This window comes from Anomaloglossus baeobatrachus, chromosome 2, assembly GCF_048569485.1.
Source record: "Anomaloglossus baeobatrachus isolate aAnoBae1 chromosome 2, aAnoBae1.hap1, whole genome shotgun sequence".
NCBI classification, from domain to species: Eukaryota; Metazoa; Chordata; class Amphibia; order Anura; family Aromobatidae; genus Anomaloglossus; species Anomaloglossus baeobatrachus.
The window spans coordinates 434,633,432-434,649,363 of record NC_134354.1 but is presented as its reverse complement, the minus strand read 5'-3'; the positions used below and the strand labels follow the sequence as shown (position 1 = coordinate 434,649,363).

Below are 15,932 nucleotides of genomic sequence, written 5' to 3'. Positions count from 1 at the left end.
CAGAGCCCAACTCGCGAAAATTGTGTCACTGTCCAAATATTTCTGGACCTAACTGTAATACTAGGGGCAGAGACCTTATGTTAAAAGTAACACTCCAGTGCTGCAAAAAAAGAGAAGTGCTGGAGTGGTGCTTTAAACGCCATCAGACCACTTACATTAAAAGTTACAAATCTAATGATTGTAAACCTATCTACTGCTAAATATGTATAAGGGTATAACAGATGAGATGGCCTAAAGGCCCCGTTACACGCAACGACATCGCTAATGAGATATCGCTGGGGTCACGGAATTTGTGAAGCACATCCGGCTTCGTTAGCGATGTCGTTGCCTGTGACACCTACGAGCGACCGTTAACGATCCGAAAAGCGGCACAAATCGTTGATTGTTGACACGTCGTTCATTTTCAAAATAACGTTGCTTGTTTTGGATGCAGGTTGTTCGTCGTTCCTGAGGCAGCACACATCGCTACGTATGACACTCCGGGAACGACGAACAACAGCGTTCCTGCGTCCTCCAGCAACGAGGTGGGAGTGACGTTAATTTGGCTGCCCTCCTCCCCTCCGCTTCTATTGGTGGCCCGCTGTGTAACGTCGCTGTGACGCCACACGAACCGCCCCCTTAAAAGAGTTTGTTCACCAGCCACAGCGACGTTGTTAGGAAGGTATGTTGGTGTGACGTGTACCAGCGATATTGTTCGCCACGGGCAGCGATTTGCCCGTGACGCACGAATGACGGTGGCGGGTGCGATCGCTAGCAATGTCGCTGCGTGTAAAGTGGCCTTAAGACTTTGTACCCAAAACCTGAGGGTTAAGGAATAAATTACTGATCACTTGGGGTCTGTCCACTGGGTCTGACAACGATCAGGGCTCTGAAACATGGGAATTTGAATCTGCATAGTCCTATCCTCAATGGAATGGAGGTGTGTATGTTTGGCCTCCGCTCCATTCACTATCTATGAGACGTCCGGAGAAACTGTGGACAGGACTAGACTATTCCTGTGACTAGCAAATTATCTTCTATTCTGTGAATAGGAGATAACTTATTATGTTGGGAATAACCCTTTTATTTTATTCCCCCCTCATTCACCTTTTGTGCGTCCCCTATTTCCTCATAGACTGTAAGCTTACGAGCAGGGCCCTCACTCCTCTTGGTATCTGAATTTTGTTATGTCTCATATTGTCTGTACATGTCCCCTCTGAATTGTTAAGCGCTGTGGAATACGTTGGCGCTATATAAATAAAAATTATTATAATAAATTATTATTTTTTAACGAAAAAAAAAAGAAATATATCAGCATGTATATAATGGGCTGCTGTGCTCTCACTTCCTTTGGACATCCAAAGTTCACATGGCATTACAAGATCATATAAGTTCCAAGAGACCTGGCATCACTGGAACACATCAGGTATGGGAGGTCAGTATAGGGTATTTTTAACTTTACAAAGAGGAAAATAGCATTTAAGAAGGGGTTGTCCTATTAGTGGACAACCCCTTTAAGCAAGGACATAAGTGCTGCATGACTTCTCATATAGTTTTCAAAAATGCAAAATACCCCAATAAATAATTTTATTGTTTAATAGAATAAAATCAGATAAAAAAACACCCACTTGTAAAGACTTGGTACCGGGACGTGTGACTTCTCATGTAGAGAACAGTTAACCCTTTGCCCACTTTTGCTTTTAGAATCATTTTCCTACCTTTACTATGATTTGAATTGGAAGAACTGATTACAGGCTGAATTTTCACATGCACATCCCCATCTCCTGCATGACTTATGTTTGCCAGTTCCTGCTTCTTCAGGTCTCCCTGCGATGAACATTTTTCCAATTGATCATCACCCTGAAGTCTTGGTTTCCTTTTCTGGAACTGTTCTGGCCCGCGAGGTACCAAAAAAGCACTTGGGTCAAACTTCTCTCGGGGAAATTTGACAATTTTTTGAGACTTTATCCAGCGACCATTCACAAACTGGAATCGCTTCAAGTGGATGATCTTTAGAAGTTAATAAAAAAAGAAGAAATGGTTAAAAAAAATAATTTATAATGAAGTATATTCATGGAAAACTAATTCTTAGACAGTGCAAACTTAAAAAAGACTGGTAAAATGCACCAGATTTATCATGATGATTCATGCGATTTCATAAATCGGTCATATCTTAAGTATTTTATAGTGTTGCATGTTACACCACTCCTCTTTTCTGATAAGACACACCACCTAGTTGGGCAAGTCATAAAAAAGGTTTTCAATTAGTGCTGGATCCTACCAGCTCCTTAAATTTGTAGGCTTTTAGCACAGGAGAGGCATGTTTATTAAGTTTTAGTATAGTTTATAAACCAGTAAAGCAGTTTAAATTTCATATATTCAAGGTTTGCATACATCTGCTATATTCTTTTGTTTGTGTATTATGCAGTCATAGAGCTTACACCTGTTCACACTTGCTTTAATTTGATAGGAGGTGCTGGTCTGTTTTTTGAGGTCATAAAAAGTGTCTACAACACATTGTAAACATGTGATTCACCCTTGAAAAAGCCATACTGCAGGTGGCGATAGATGTGGGGTCTCTTCCCTCCTCCTATATTCCATCTGGCATACCCTAACTGCTTTATTCCTTTACATATGGTTTTCATATATTGGTCATTGACACAATGCTCAGAATACTATTCAAGTAACAACCTCTTTCACTAATCCATGTTTTTATTTTTCTAATTTATTCTGCTTTGCGGTTGTTCATGTGCTTGAACATCTTGATCTCTTTAGCACTCTCTTTGGATGGTATTTTTTTTTTGTTTACTGTCTATATCTCCTGTTTCTGCCATATCATTTGTGCAACCACTCAATATTAGCACTTTATTTCTATGCACTGAGTGCAGTCTTTTTTGTGGGGATTGGTGCTAGCCCCATCATGGACTCTTCAATTTGGTATTCTGTAGCCCAAGGGCAAATGTCTTGTATTTTGTGTAATAAAGATTATTATCTTTGGTGATCCTGGTTCAGTAGCATACTCTTTTCTTCCTATTTATTTTAAGCTCCCATTGGCGCACCCGTGATAAGATCACGAGTCACCGATGGGTTGCAATGACAGAAATCCTCCGTGCTTGTCATAACAGCACTTCAGTGAAAACCTGCCTGTGGCCGGGCTTCAAAGGAGACTAATTTTCACTATATGCAGCAATGCTATAGCATTACGGTATACAGCACAAGTGATCAGATGATCTCAGCTTCAAGTCCCTTATGGGGATTATTAAAAATAGTGAAAAGTAAAAAAATAATGTTTAAAAAAAATAAAATAAATAAATTAAAACCTAATAAATTAAAAAAAAAGTTATGGCTATGAGAAAAAGGGGAAGAAAAAAATGAAGATGCAAAAACGGAAAGTGGCCCCCGTCGTGAAGGGGTTAATTTACAGAACTCTACATTTCTATTTCACAACAGGTCAATGATGAAATCCAGAATCTATTTCCAATAACACATAACCTATAACAACCTCAGCACCAAGTGAAACAAAATTGGCTCAATAATGCTACAAAAAGTAAAGTTTTATCTCAATTTGGCACCACAGAAATAATCCAAATTTTTGACCTGTTCGAGGCTTTTGTCAAGGATATAAGTTATGTACAGGGAATGTAATTTAGAACACGCACAATACATATATATTTTATAGTATTATGTAAATATTGTAAGTGTAACAATAACATCAGTAAGCATAGATATACATATGTACAAAATAATGGTGAGAGAAAAGGTAAAGGAGGTGGGAAACGAAAAAGAAGGGAATTCAGAAGAAAAGGGGAGAAGAGAAAGATGATATTAGTAAAAAAGAGAGAAAGAAAGAAAAGAAAGAGAAGAAGGAAGGAAGGAAAAGCGTCTAATAGGGGGTAGAAGCAAACATCCCTCCATTACCTTATAAGGTTCTTTCATCAATTTTTGTACACATGTATACATCTGCTTACTGATATTATTTTATTATCTAAATATTGTATATGTTACCGGCAATGTGTAAAAACAGGCATTCTATAGAATACCTAGGCAATGTATACAATGCCGGAAATGGGTCGTCAAAGAATGAAACACATCAGATGTTCATACATTTTTTAGTCATTCTATAGAATACCTAAATGACAAACAAACAGACAGAGTGTAGAATACTACAGGGGTGGTCCGTCCAAAAAGTAGGTGGACAGAGCAGGCAGCAGCAGATCTGTGAAACTGGCTCAGTTGCCCTTGGCATTAAAATGCCATTCTAGCCTCCCGTGCTGCAACAAATAGGAATGACACTTCTGATTCCTTTTTTTTTCCCCAGCAAAGATATTCTGTTGTTCATTTTGCATTTCTTCTTTCATGTTTTTGACTGTTTGTTACTAAAGACTAATAGTCAGGAATGACACTTCTGTTTCTTTGTGTTTTCCCAGTAAATATATTCTGTTCTCCATTTAGGATTTCTTCTTTCATTAGTTTTTTGACTGTTTGTTACTAAAGACATTTCCAATCTGGGCATTATATTAGACTTTGCCCTGAGCAGTTATTTTCATTCTTTACAATACCTAGATATTTTATGTAATGGCTAACTTTTCCAATCTGAGCACCTAGACATTTTATGTAATGGCTAACTTTTCCAATCTGGGCACCTAGACATTTTATCTAATGGCTAACGTTTCCAATCTGGGCATTATATCAAACATTGCCCTGAGCAGTTCTTGTCATTCTTTATCCTACCTACACATTTTATGTAATGCATATGAAAAGTATAGAACAATGCAGATATTTCATCGCTTGCCTGAGCAGTTCTTGTCATTCTTTATAATACCTAGACATTTTATGTACTGCCTAGAAAAAGTATAGAACGCAGATATTTCATAACTTGCCTGAAAACGACAGGGATTGTATACATTGCCTAGGTATTCTATAGAATGCCGAGTTTTCATACATTGCCTGTAACATATATACTGTATGCGTTCTAAATTACATTTCTTCTACATAACAGATATGCCTGACAAAGGTCTCAAAGAGGACGAAACATTGGATTATTTCTGTGGTGCCAAATTTTGTCTCATTTGGTGCTGAGGTTTTAATCTCTGCATTTGAGGACGTCATCCTTTCCTCGAACACAGTCCCAGTGTGCCGGCTTTATTACCTTATTAAAATATAATAACATTGGTGACACGGCGTTAGTGAAGAAGCCAACATCAAAAAAAATGATTTAAAATGAGTTAAAAAAGGCAAGTCATACTCACTCCCGCCACTCACAGATGATATATAATTTTACCCATACAATTTTTGGCATTTTGTCAGGATAAGACAGTTATGCACAGATCTCAAATGTTGATTTAAACTATTCATGAAAAGAACGAAAAAAAGGTACCAGAATTGGAGGGAGCCTCCAAAGGTCAAGTTTCTTGGTAGCTAAACAATGGGTTTTACATTTGGAACAATAATACATTTCATCCTCCCCCAGCTCCTCCTCAGTGGTAAAGGCGCGGAGACAGCTATCCAGATTAATGGGCTCTGCTTGCGCTCTACGACTCTGCTCAACACTCCCGTGCTCTTCCACAATCTATACAAAAAGAGAGACACAAAGTAGGAAAAAATGAGGATAGACTTTGGCTATAGACTTTCATTGAACTGCTCGGCGCAAAATCTTAAAGGGCTTGTCTACCTTTATAGAGTATTTTTTTCTTACTAAAATGCAAATAGTTTTTACTAAAACTCCGTTTGCAATTGTGTTTCATTCAAATTCATCAATAGCCTCTAGACTCTGTGTTGCACTGTTTATTTTTGGCTGCTTAATTGGTTAAAGAATGAGGTCATGGATGGACTCTTGGTTAAATGGATCTGTTAAGCGATTCATATTGTCCATATCGCAAGCAGCATGAATTGCAATCTGATTGCACTAATGCAGCAAAGATACTGTAGTTTTTGGACTATAAGACGCACCCCAAATTTAGAGGAGGAAAATAAAAGAATTTTTAATGTTAAAATGGGAGTTCGTCTTGAATCTTTAAGGTCAGTCTTCTAGGCCGAATGTAGCTCACCAGGAGGGTGGAGGAGGGTGAGGGATCACAGGCCGGCGGCATGAGTGGGGCGATGCTGGGAGAAGGGAGTGTTGTGGCGCGATGCAGACGCCATTGATCTTCTGATAACTGATGCAATGGACTTCGGGAAAATGGAGCCGTAGAGCAGACATCTCAATCTGTGGATGCGCCGCCTCCGGTGTCATTTTCTTAAGAAACATTGCGTCTGTCCCTGGGAGATCAATGACGCCTGCCTTGTGACGCCAGTATACCCAATCCTCCCAGCCCAGGTCCTGCAGCATTGCTTCACTCGTGTCGCAACTGATTTCCTGCAGCGGTGGCCCTGTCCCCTTTGATCCCGGCTACACCACCCACCCCCCCTCCTCCCCCTGGTAAGCTAACATTCGGCTTATAAAGATGCACCCCCATTTTCCCCCCAATCTTTTTTTGGGGAGAAGTGCGTCTTATAATCCGAAAAACACAGTACATTACTTTTTGAAACACTCCGGCATTTTTGAAGAGGATATACTTTGACTATCTGGACATGGACCATACACAGAGACCATAGTACTCAGAATCTGCTCTTCGTCGGCTGCAGGTGATTGACAGGTCTCTCTCTCTAGAGTACAAAGGGAATAACTTGACAATCACCTCTAGCAGTGCTGGAAGAAACCAGGCCATGGGCATGTCATAGAATAATGTACCTGTCATCGTTCAGTGAGGCTGTGATTAATGCTGCCTGTGGGTTGTGCAGCATAAATTGCTTGGTAGATTGTAAGTTACAGGGAACCTAACCGTGAGCTCATTCTGAATGTCCAATGGGAGAGAGTATTTCTCGATTGTCTTTTGTTAAGCTTTTCTCAGTTTTTATGGCCATAGACCACAACAATGTTGAATGTGCAGAGAATCTAAGAAAAAAATATTTTCAGCCCCAAATACAGTCGCAATCTTCAAAAAGTAAAGAAACAAGAATACAATCAATTGGAAAGTTATTACATAAACAAAAAGAGTGCAGAATCAAGATGGATGAAAACATTCAATATATGAAATTTGTGCAGAAATTGGCCAATTAACGAGAGCCGTGATAAGGCATAAGGCATACCATATCAGTTTGTTTTATATTTTAAATATTTTATAGCTTTATTTTATTCACAATAGAACATAGAAAACAGTTTAGACATTGAAAGCTAGACATTTTCAGGGTTGACAAAAGACTGGAAAAAATGTATGAAAAATATCCTGAAGGTCAAGTTTCAAACATGACTGTATAAAAAAAGCATGCTAGATAGGCAGGGTCTCTCAAAAGTAAAGATGGTCAGAGAGTCACTAATCTGTGAACAACGACATCTAAAAATTGTGGAACAAATTCAGAAAATGTTACTCAATTTAAAATTGCAAAGACTTTGAATATTCCACCATGTACAGTACATAATATCTAAGGGCGGCTTTGCACACTACGACATCGCAGGTGCGATGTCGGTGGGGTCAAATTGAAAGTGACGCACATCCGGCATCGCATGCGATATCGTAGTGTGTAAAGCATTCATGATACGATTAACGAGCGCAAAATCGTCGTAATCGTATCATCATTGCAGCGTCGGCGTAATTCATAATTACGCTGACGCGACGGTCCGATGTTGTTCCTCGTTCCTGCGGCAGCACACATCGCTGTGTGTGAAGCCGCAGGAGCGAGGAAGATCTCCTACCGGCGTCACTGCGGCTTCCGTAGGATATGCGGAAGGAAGGAGCTGGGCAGGATGTTTACATCCTGCTCATCTTCGCCCCTCCGCTCCTATTGGCCGCCTGCCGTGTGACGTCGCTGTGACGCCGCACGACCCTCCCCCTTAGGAAGGAGGCAGGTCGCCGGCCAGAGCGACGGTCGCAGGGCAGGTGAGTGCGTGTGAAGCTGGCGTAGCGATAGTTTTCGCTACGCCAGCTATCACACGATATCGTACCTGCGACGGGGGCGGGCACTATCGCGTGCGACATCGCAGCATCGGCCTGCGATGTCGCAACGTGCAAAGCCCGCCTAACGGTTCAGAGATTCTGGAGAATGTTTTGTGCAAGAGACATGGCCAATAGTTAATACTGAATGCTTGTTATCTGTGGGCCCTAAAGTGGAACGGAATTAAAATTAGAGATGATTCGGTTATGCAAATCACTACATGGGCTTAGGAATACTTCCAGAAATCACAGTTGACCATGCAATCCACAAACGCAATTTAAAGCTCTATCATGCAAAGAAGAATCTATATATCAATATTATCCTAAAATGCTGCCTTTTTCTCTAGGTCAAAGCTAATTTAAAATGGACAGAAGCATAAGGAAGAACTATTCTGTGGTCAAATTTATCAAAATGTGAAATTTTTAATAGACTGGAAACTACACACATCATGTCCTGAAAACTCAAGAGGATAGGGACCAACCAGCTTGTTATCAGTGCACAGAATAATGGCCTGCATCTGATGGTGTTGAGTTGGAGTAATGCCAATCGCCTGGGCAGTTTTCACATTTTGAAAGGTACTATCAATAATGCTGAGCATCATATAGAGATTTGAAAACAACATATGCTCCCATCCAGACAACGTCTATTTCACGGAGGCCTTGCACTTTCAGCAAGACAACGTTGAACCACATATTACATGCATCACAACAGTATGCCTTTGCAAATGCCTTTCTGTTGATAAACTAATATTTGACGCATCATGAAAGGAAAATCAAAGCAAAGAAGAACCAGAGCTGTTGAGCAGCTGGAATCCTAGAGATATGAATGGGACAACATTCCTCTCCCAAAACGCCAGCAATTGGTCTCCTTACTTCCCAGATGTTTATAGGCTGTTGTAAAAAGAAGTGACCTATGTTTTGTTGTGAACAAAATATGGCTATAAGATTTCCAAATCATTGCATTTTTGTTTTCTTTACATTACAGTGTCCCAACCTTGGGGGGAAATTGGGGTTGTACATTCATTTAAGTTTTTAAAAAAGTCAATTAATGTGGACAACCCCTTTAATTGAAATCCATACTAAATTCTACTTGATTTTGTTCCTTTTCCTTACCCTTTCTTGTGATGTCTGATAACGAAGATGTAGCGCTGTGGGATCCCAATCTACAGCAATGTAGGCATTACCAATGTAGGCACGGTCTTCTGTACAGTCAATCTTACATCCTCTGCAAAACCTAAATAGGGATTAATTGGAAAAGCAACATTAAAAAAATATGCCTTATTGGAGCTGTAGCAGGTGTAGGAACCTTGTGTGTAAGCACAGATGTGTCATTCCTTAATTTGTCTCAAAACCGGACAATTCCCAAGATGAATGATACGAGATGTTTAACATGGGCAAAAAAGTACATCTGTCAGATACCTCAGCTGAATCCATGTGTGTGCAATAGTATGTATTTAGCTGCTTCTGGGCAGTTCATAGACTTTAAACGTCCAAACAATCAGCTCCTACGCTGCAGTGACATTCTAAAAGATCACTGCATAGGACTGCAGCTACACAATTATGCAATTAGAGTCGGACGGCGTACCCAAAGAGAAGACAGACACTGTTTATTACAGTATGTGCCTTCTCCATCGATGTACACACAGTGCTAAAGAATCTCTGTTCACACAGTAATAGGAAGTGATGACTGCACTGCCACTTTCATACACACCGATCATATGATTGCTGTTTATAGGAAGAGAGCAGGAGCTGGTGGGTTATTGGAGACCAAGACAGGTCTGCCCTGCAAACAGGGGGTTGTGTTTCCATTGTAACTATGGCTAATATACCAGTCCCAGTTACAAGGGAAGTAAGATACAAATAAATGTATTTCAATGTATAAAATAAATAAAAAAGATAAAAATTAAATAAAATAAATTAAAAAAAAAACCTGTGAATCAATTTGCTGTCACTACTCCCACCCCCATAAAAATTAATGTGCCAGTTGTGTAAAAATATTTCTTACAGAATGGGGAACACATTTTTAAATGCGTTTTAATGGTTCTATATGGTCATTAAAAAATGAGAAAAAAAACAGACCCTTATCTCCCTTATGTTTCCACTAATAGACTGAAGAAAAAAAAACAAAAAAAAAAACAAAAACACCACCACAAACTAATTTTTCCCACAAAAATGTTGTTTAGCCATAAATTTTGTATTTTTACAAGGATGACAGGAGAAAATGCAATATACAATTAGTTGTTCAATTTCTCACCGAGTAGGCCGATACCCAATGTGTAATGGAAAACTATTGTTTGGGCGCACGGGAGGGGGTCAAAAAGGAAGGAGCACCATTTTGCATACAATATTTATTGTGGCAAACTCAATACTTTTTTTTTTTTAAATATATATTATATAATTAATGTCTGCTAGATGGTGCCAGAGTACTGCAATAATATTAAGCCTGTAATACATGTGCCTTGCATTTAATAATGTATAGGCAGCCATGAAGGATATGAAATAAGTTAATAAACATAGCTGGAGTAATTACCTGATTGTTAGGTGCTGTGTGCCTCGGTACCTCCAGCCCGATAAGCGCTTCACCCTGCTTCTTCGGGGAAAGGGGCCATCTGCATGCGAAGATGAATCATGAGCAGAGAGCTCCATCTGCGCATGAGCCAACTCCAGGCACCTTTATTTGAAGCCTGCACAGCCGACATTTTCAGGATAGCCACTTCCTAACCGCCCCCCAAAGAAGCAGGGCGAAATGCTCATCGGGGTGGAGGGACCGAGGCACACCGCACCTAACAATTAGGTATTTACTCCAGCTATGTTTATTAACTCATTTCATGTCCTTCGTGTCTAATATAGCTTCCGATGCATAAATTATAAAATGCAAAGCACATGTATTACAGGCTTAATATTATTGCAGTACTCTGGCGCCATCTATCAGACAATTATATAATATATATTTTAAAATAATTCTTTGCATTTGTCACAATAAATAGTCTATGCATGAGTCACCTTACAGGAATACTATAGCACTTGTCACCTTATATAGACTTTATTTTGCCATCCGTACATATTGACTTTATTTGGCATTAATGCAATTAATGCAATATATGTACTGTATATATACACATGTAACTGTCCTTTAGAGGTACAGTGGAACCTCGGTTTACGAGTAACTTGGTGTGCGAGTATTTCGCTATACGAGCAAAGCTTGCTGTTAATTTGTAACTTCGTTTACGAGCAAGCTTTGCTGTACAAGTAAATACTCACTGCACACACTTCCGGTTCCGTACTTTCACCGCGCTCTGACCTGCTCTTGCAGTCCACACACACACAGCTCACCTGCTCACCTTACCTTCCGTTCCCTCGCCAGTCTCCTGGTTCCTGTAGTCTGCAGATACAGTATATGTATTGGGTAACCATCGCGACGATGGAGGAACTTCCGCTGTCAGCGCTTCTCAGCGCGCTGATCAATCAGAGGCAAGCAGCTCATGCCTTTGACCTCAGCGCGCTGGCCAATCAGAGGCAAGCGGCTCCTGCGTATGACGTTGACAGCGGAAGCTCATGCAACAATAACATAACAATTAGGTATTTACTCCAGCTATGTTTATTAACTCATTTCATGTCCTTCGGGATTACTAGATTAATAGAATTTTTTTCTCTCTAAGGTGATTGCTGCTAGTAATTCTGTTTGCAATTATTTAATTTTAGTACTCATATTTGTAATGCCGTATAGTCCCTGAGTTATTTACTATAACATTCTCTCTTTTTTGTAATTTTAATGTATATGTATAAATATTTTATACTTGGTTTTGCTCCTTTAATTTAGAGGGTTCCACTGTATAACTCTATTTTTTTTTTATATAACTATTATGAGAGCCTTGTGTGGGAAGCCGTCTCGTAGCGTTCTTTGACTTTTTCTAAATGATTTTAGTGCTTATTCTTTGCTTGTTTTTTTTTTCTATTTTTGTTAATAAAATTATTGATTTTTGGTTGATCCTCCATGTTTGACATCTTTCTCCTCTTTTTCTACATATCGTTTCTGTGCTGGTGGTGATCCTTTTAGGGGAATGGTTCCCTCCTAATATATCTTTTATCCTTTTGTAAAAAAACCAAACTGCACACATGGATATAAGTGAGAACAAAATCCTCCCACTTTTCTAAATGAAAATGCAACCAATTTTTTATATTGTTGTGTGACCCTAGCTTAAATGTGTTTTATTATTGCTCTAGGCTTCCAATAGGTAAAATAATTGAACTTAAGTGTTACCTGACTCTGCCTAGCTCCACTGCTGCCTCTCTACCATAGCACACAGTACTTGTTGACAGGCTGCAGTGGTGACATCACAACATGTGACCACTGCAGCCAATCACTGGGCTCAACAGTTTATTTTGTCCAGTGCCTAGAAAACCTCCTTAACATACACATTATAGATAAAAGAGTTCTGTACTGCATACAGTCCATGCATAGGTAGCTGTAATGGTGAAATTAACCTTGTAGCCAAGTCAACCATGTACTTTATGGACGAAGAGCGTCTTCCATACTAGCACAACATTACTTACCTGTACCATGGGCACGATGCACAGGAATTCCCATCTTTCTGCACCACTCTGAGCGTGAATGGATATTGGTAGCCCATGCTGTCATCACTGAAAATGACAAGATTAGTTTAATGGTATGCGATAAAAATGTATCTTAGTTTTCTAATACAGACAGTAAAACAAGGGTTTACCAACGTCACCAAAGTACCTAATACATACTGTGCAGGAGAGCAGATTACTTTATGAAAAGTAGCGTTCGTAATGTTTACCCAATGACACTATGAAACGGATGTTTTTAAAAATTTACTTTGGTTTTTAATAAGCCATTTGGATGTCCTGGAGTATTGAGGTGATCTGTGTGCAGGTCATGCATTGGAATGATACATTTGGTTTCTTTCTCCACTGGGGATTTCACTGCAAATCTGTAACAAAAATCTCATGCGCTACACGAGGATACACACCCCAGCTTCATTGGCGCACTGTTCATGCCCAGGGAGGCAGCGGTGACGCAAGACACAGCCAGCCGCGGGACTAGCAGAGCAAGCAGTAACAGCAGGCTTTGACCTACGATACTGGAACCCTGGGTATGGTCAGGGCGCCAATGATGTGATTAACCCCTTTAGCCCCCAGGCATTTTGCGTTTTTCCGTTTTTGTTTTTTCTTCCTCTCTTTCTTCCAAGAGCCGTAACTTTTTTTATTTTTCCGTCAATCTTCCCATACGTGGCTTTTTTTTTGCGGGACAAGTTGTAGTTTTAAATGAAACCATAAGCTTTATCATATAGTGTACTGGAAAAAAGCAAAAAAATTTCAAGTGCGGAAAAACTGCAAAAAAAAAAAAAAGTGTGACCACACAATAGTTTTTGGGATATTTTATTCACCATGTTCACTATATGGTAAAACTAATGTGGATGTGTTGGTGTGATGGCTGAGGTTGGTGAGAGTTTGTAGACATCAAACATGTATAGGTTTACTTGTATCTAAGGGGGTTAAAAAAATTCACAAGGTTGTCCAATAAGTGTGGCGCACATTTTGCGCCAATTTCCAAAACCTGTAGTGTTCTCATTTTTCGGGATCTATGGCTCAGTGACAGCTTATTTTTGTGTCTCGAGCTGATGTTTTTAACTATACTATTTTTGCGCAGATGCTATTTTTTAATAGCCTGTTATTGCATTTTGCGCTAAAATTTGCGGCGACCAAAAAACATAATTTTGGGGTTTGGAATTTTTTTGCCGCTACGCCGTTTACCGATCAGATTAATTGATTTTATAATTTGATAGATTGGGCATTTCTGAACGCGGCGATACCAAATACGTATATATATATATTTTTTTTAATCCTTTAATTTTCAATGGGGCAAAAGGGGGGTGATTTGAACTTTTAGGGATTTTTTTTTTTTTAATTATTTTAAACTTTTTTTTTTTTTTCCTAGACCACTTAGGGCAGTGATGGCGAACCTATGGCACGCGTGCCACACTAGGCACGCAGAGCCCTTTGTGCTGGCACGCACGCTGTCGCCACACTGAGCCACTTTGTACTGTCTGTGTGGTTGCGCCGACAGTACAAACTGGTGTTGGAGCGGAGGAGACATTTCTCCTGCCTCTGACACGCCTCCTCTCCTGAGCCGCAGGCCTGTTGCCTAGGAGACGGAGGGGCATCAGTAGGCGGCGCCGGCGTCCTGTGGGTGCGCGGGATCTTTCTGAACTGACTAAGGGCGGCGCGCAGCGGAGGAGCAGGGGCTGCAAGGTGAGGTTTTTTTTTTTTATTTTCAAGCTGTGTGCGGCTGTGCCAGGACGTGGGCAAACCCAGAGCACGGGGGCAAACATACAGAGCACGGGGGCAACCATACAGAGCACGGGGGCAACCATACAGAGCACGGGGGCAACCATACAGAGCACGGGGGCAACCATACAGAGCACGGGGGCAAACCATACAGAGCACGGGGGCAAACCATACAGAGCACGGGGGCAAACCATACAGAGCACGGGGGCAAACCATACAGAGCACGGGGGCAAACCATACAGAGCACGGGGGCAAACATACAGAGCACGGGGGCAAACATACAGAGCACGGGGGCAAACATACAGAGCACGGGGGCAAACATACAGAGCACGGGGGCAAACATACAGAGCACGGGGGCAAACATACAGAGCACGGGGGCAAACATACAGAGCACGGGGGCATACAGAGCACGGGGGCATACATGGAGAGCACGGAGCAAACATGGCTGCAAGGATGGGGGAAACATGGCTGCAAGGATGGGGTGAAACATGCCAGGATGGGTACATTTAGCAGGAAGGGGAACATGCCAGGATGGGGTACATTTACCAGGATGGGGGATACATTTACCAGGATGGGGGGAAACATGAAAAGATGGGGGTACATGAACATGCCAGGATGAGGAAAATTGCCAGGATGGGGAACATATAGCAGGAAGGGTGACATTTATCAGGATGGGGTACATTTTTCCAGGATGGGGTACGTTTACCAGGAAAGGGGACATTTACCAGGATAAGGGAACATGCCTGGATGAGGTACATTTACCAGGAATGAGGTACAATGCCTGGATGGGGTACATTTACCAGGATGGGGTACATTTACCAGGATGAGGAATATTTACCAGGATGGGGACAAATATACCAGAATGTAGGAAATACATATCAGGATGGGGGACATGTTTACCAGGAAGTGGCCAGGAAGGGGGACATAACTACACAATGAAGGGGAGGGGAGCAACTCATACGTTTTTATGGGTTTTCAGGATGTTCAGACTTTGAAATGTAGATGTGGATTACAGGGTGACATCTGATTGCATTCAACGCTAAAATCCCTTGTGTCTAATATGCTGCAATTTTTTTCCAGAAAGATCAATCCAACTGCTGTGTCTGGAAAGGGCAGGGGCTCAGCTTCAATGTGTGGTAAACACGCATGAGTGTGATGCCCCCTGCTGAAGAGAAGAGAAGACTGCAAAGGTAAGGTTACAATCAATTATTTACATAATAGGATTGGTTGGCACTTCGGAAAAAAAAATGGGTTTAGGGATACAGTTTGGGCACTCGGCCTGCAAAAGGTTCGCCATGACTGCCTTAGGGGGCTATAATCAGCAGTCTGATCGCTCTTTCATTTCTCCAGATCACAGATGAGATCTGGAGAAAAACTGTTTTCTGCTCAAACACGACACTTTGCTGGCATTGAGAGAAAGTGACTCATGATAGCTACAGGCGTCATCACATGACCCTGTGCTACCATGGCAACCACCGGAAGTCCTGTGATCATGTCACGTGACTTCCGATGGGGCATGTAAGTTATCATTATGGCTGCGCGCATATACTTCTCGCTGCCAGATTTTGGCAGCGAGATGTAAGGGGTTAATAGTCGCGGGTGGAACGCGATTCCACTTGCGACTAGCAGGCACACGTCAGCTGTTGAAATCAGGCAGGCCGCGGGGATTAT

The 15,932-nt window shown here is 41.0% G+C and overlaps 1 protein-coding gene across 2 annotated transcripts in view; it reads right to left on the bottom strand.

The window, feature by feature from the left end:
* USP32 (ubiquitin specific peptidase 32) overlaps nt 1-15,932 on the bottom strand; it is a 391,424-nt gene that overhangs the window by 33,831 nt on the left and 341,661 nt on the right. For both annotated transcript variants that reach the window (XM_075336246.1, XM_075336247.1), the window contains exons 28-31: nt 12,504-12,590; nt 9,063-9,183; nt 5,357-5,548; nt 1,698-1,989 (exon numbers count right to left, since the gene is read on the bottom strand). In XM_075336246.1, the coding sequence (XP_075192361.1) occupies nt 1,698-1,989; nt 5,357-5,548; nt 9,063-9,183; nt 12,504-12,590 (692 nt within the window). The remainder of the gene's footprint in view (nt 1-1,697; nt 1,990-5,356; nt 5,549-9,062; nt 9,184-12,503; nt 12,591-15,932) is intronic.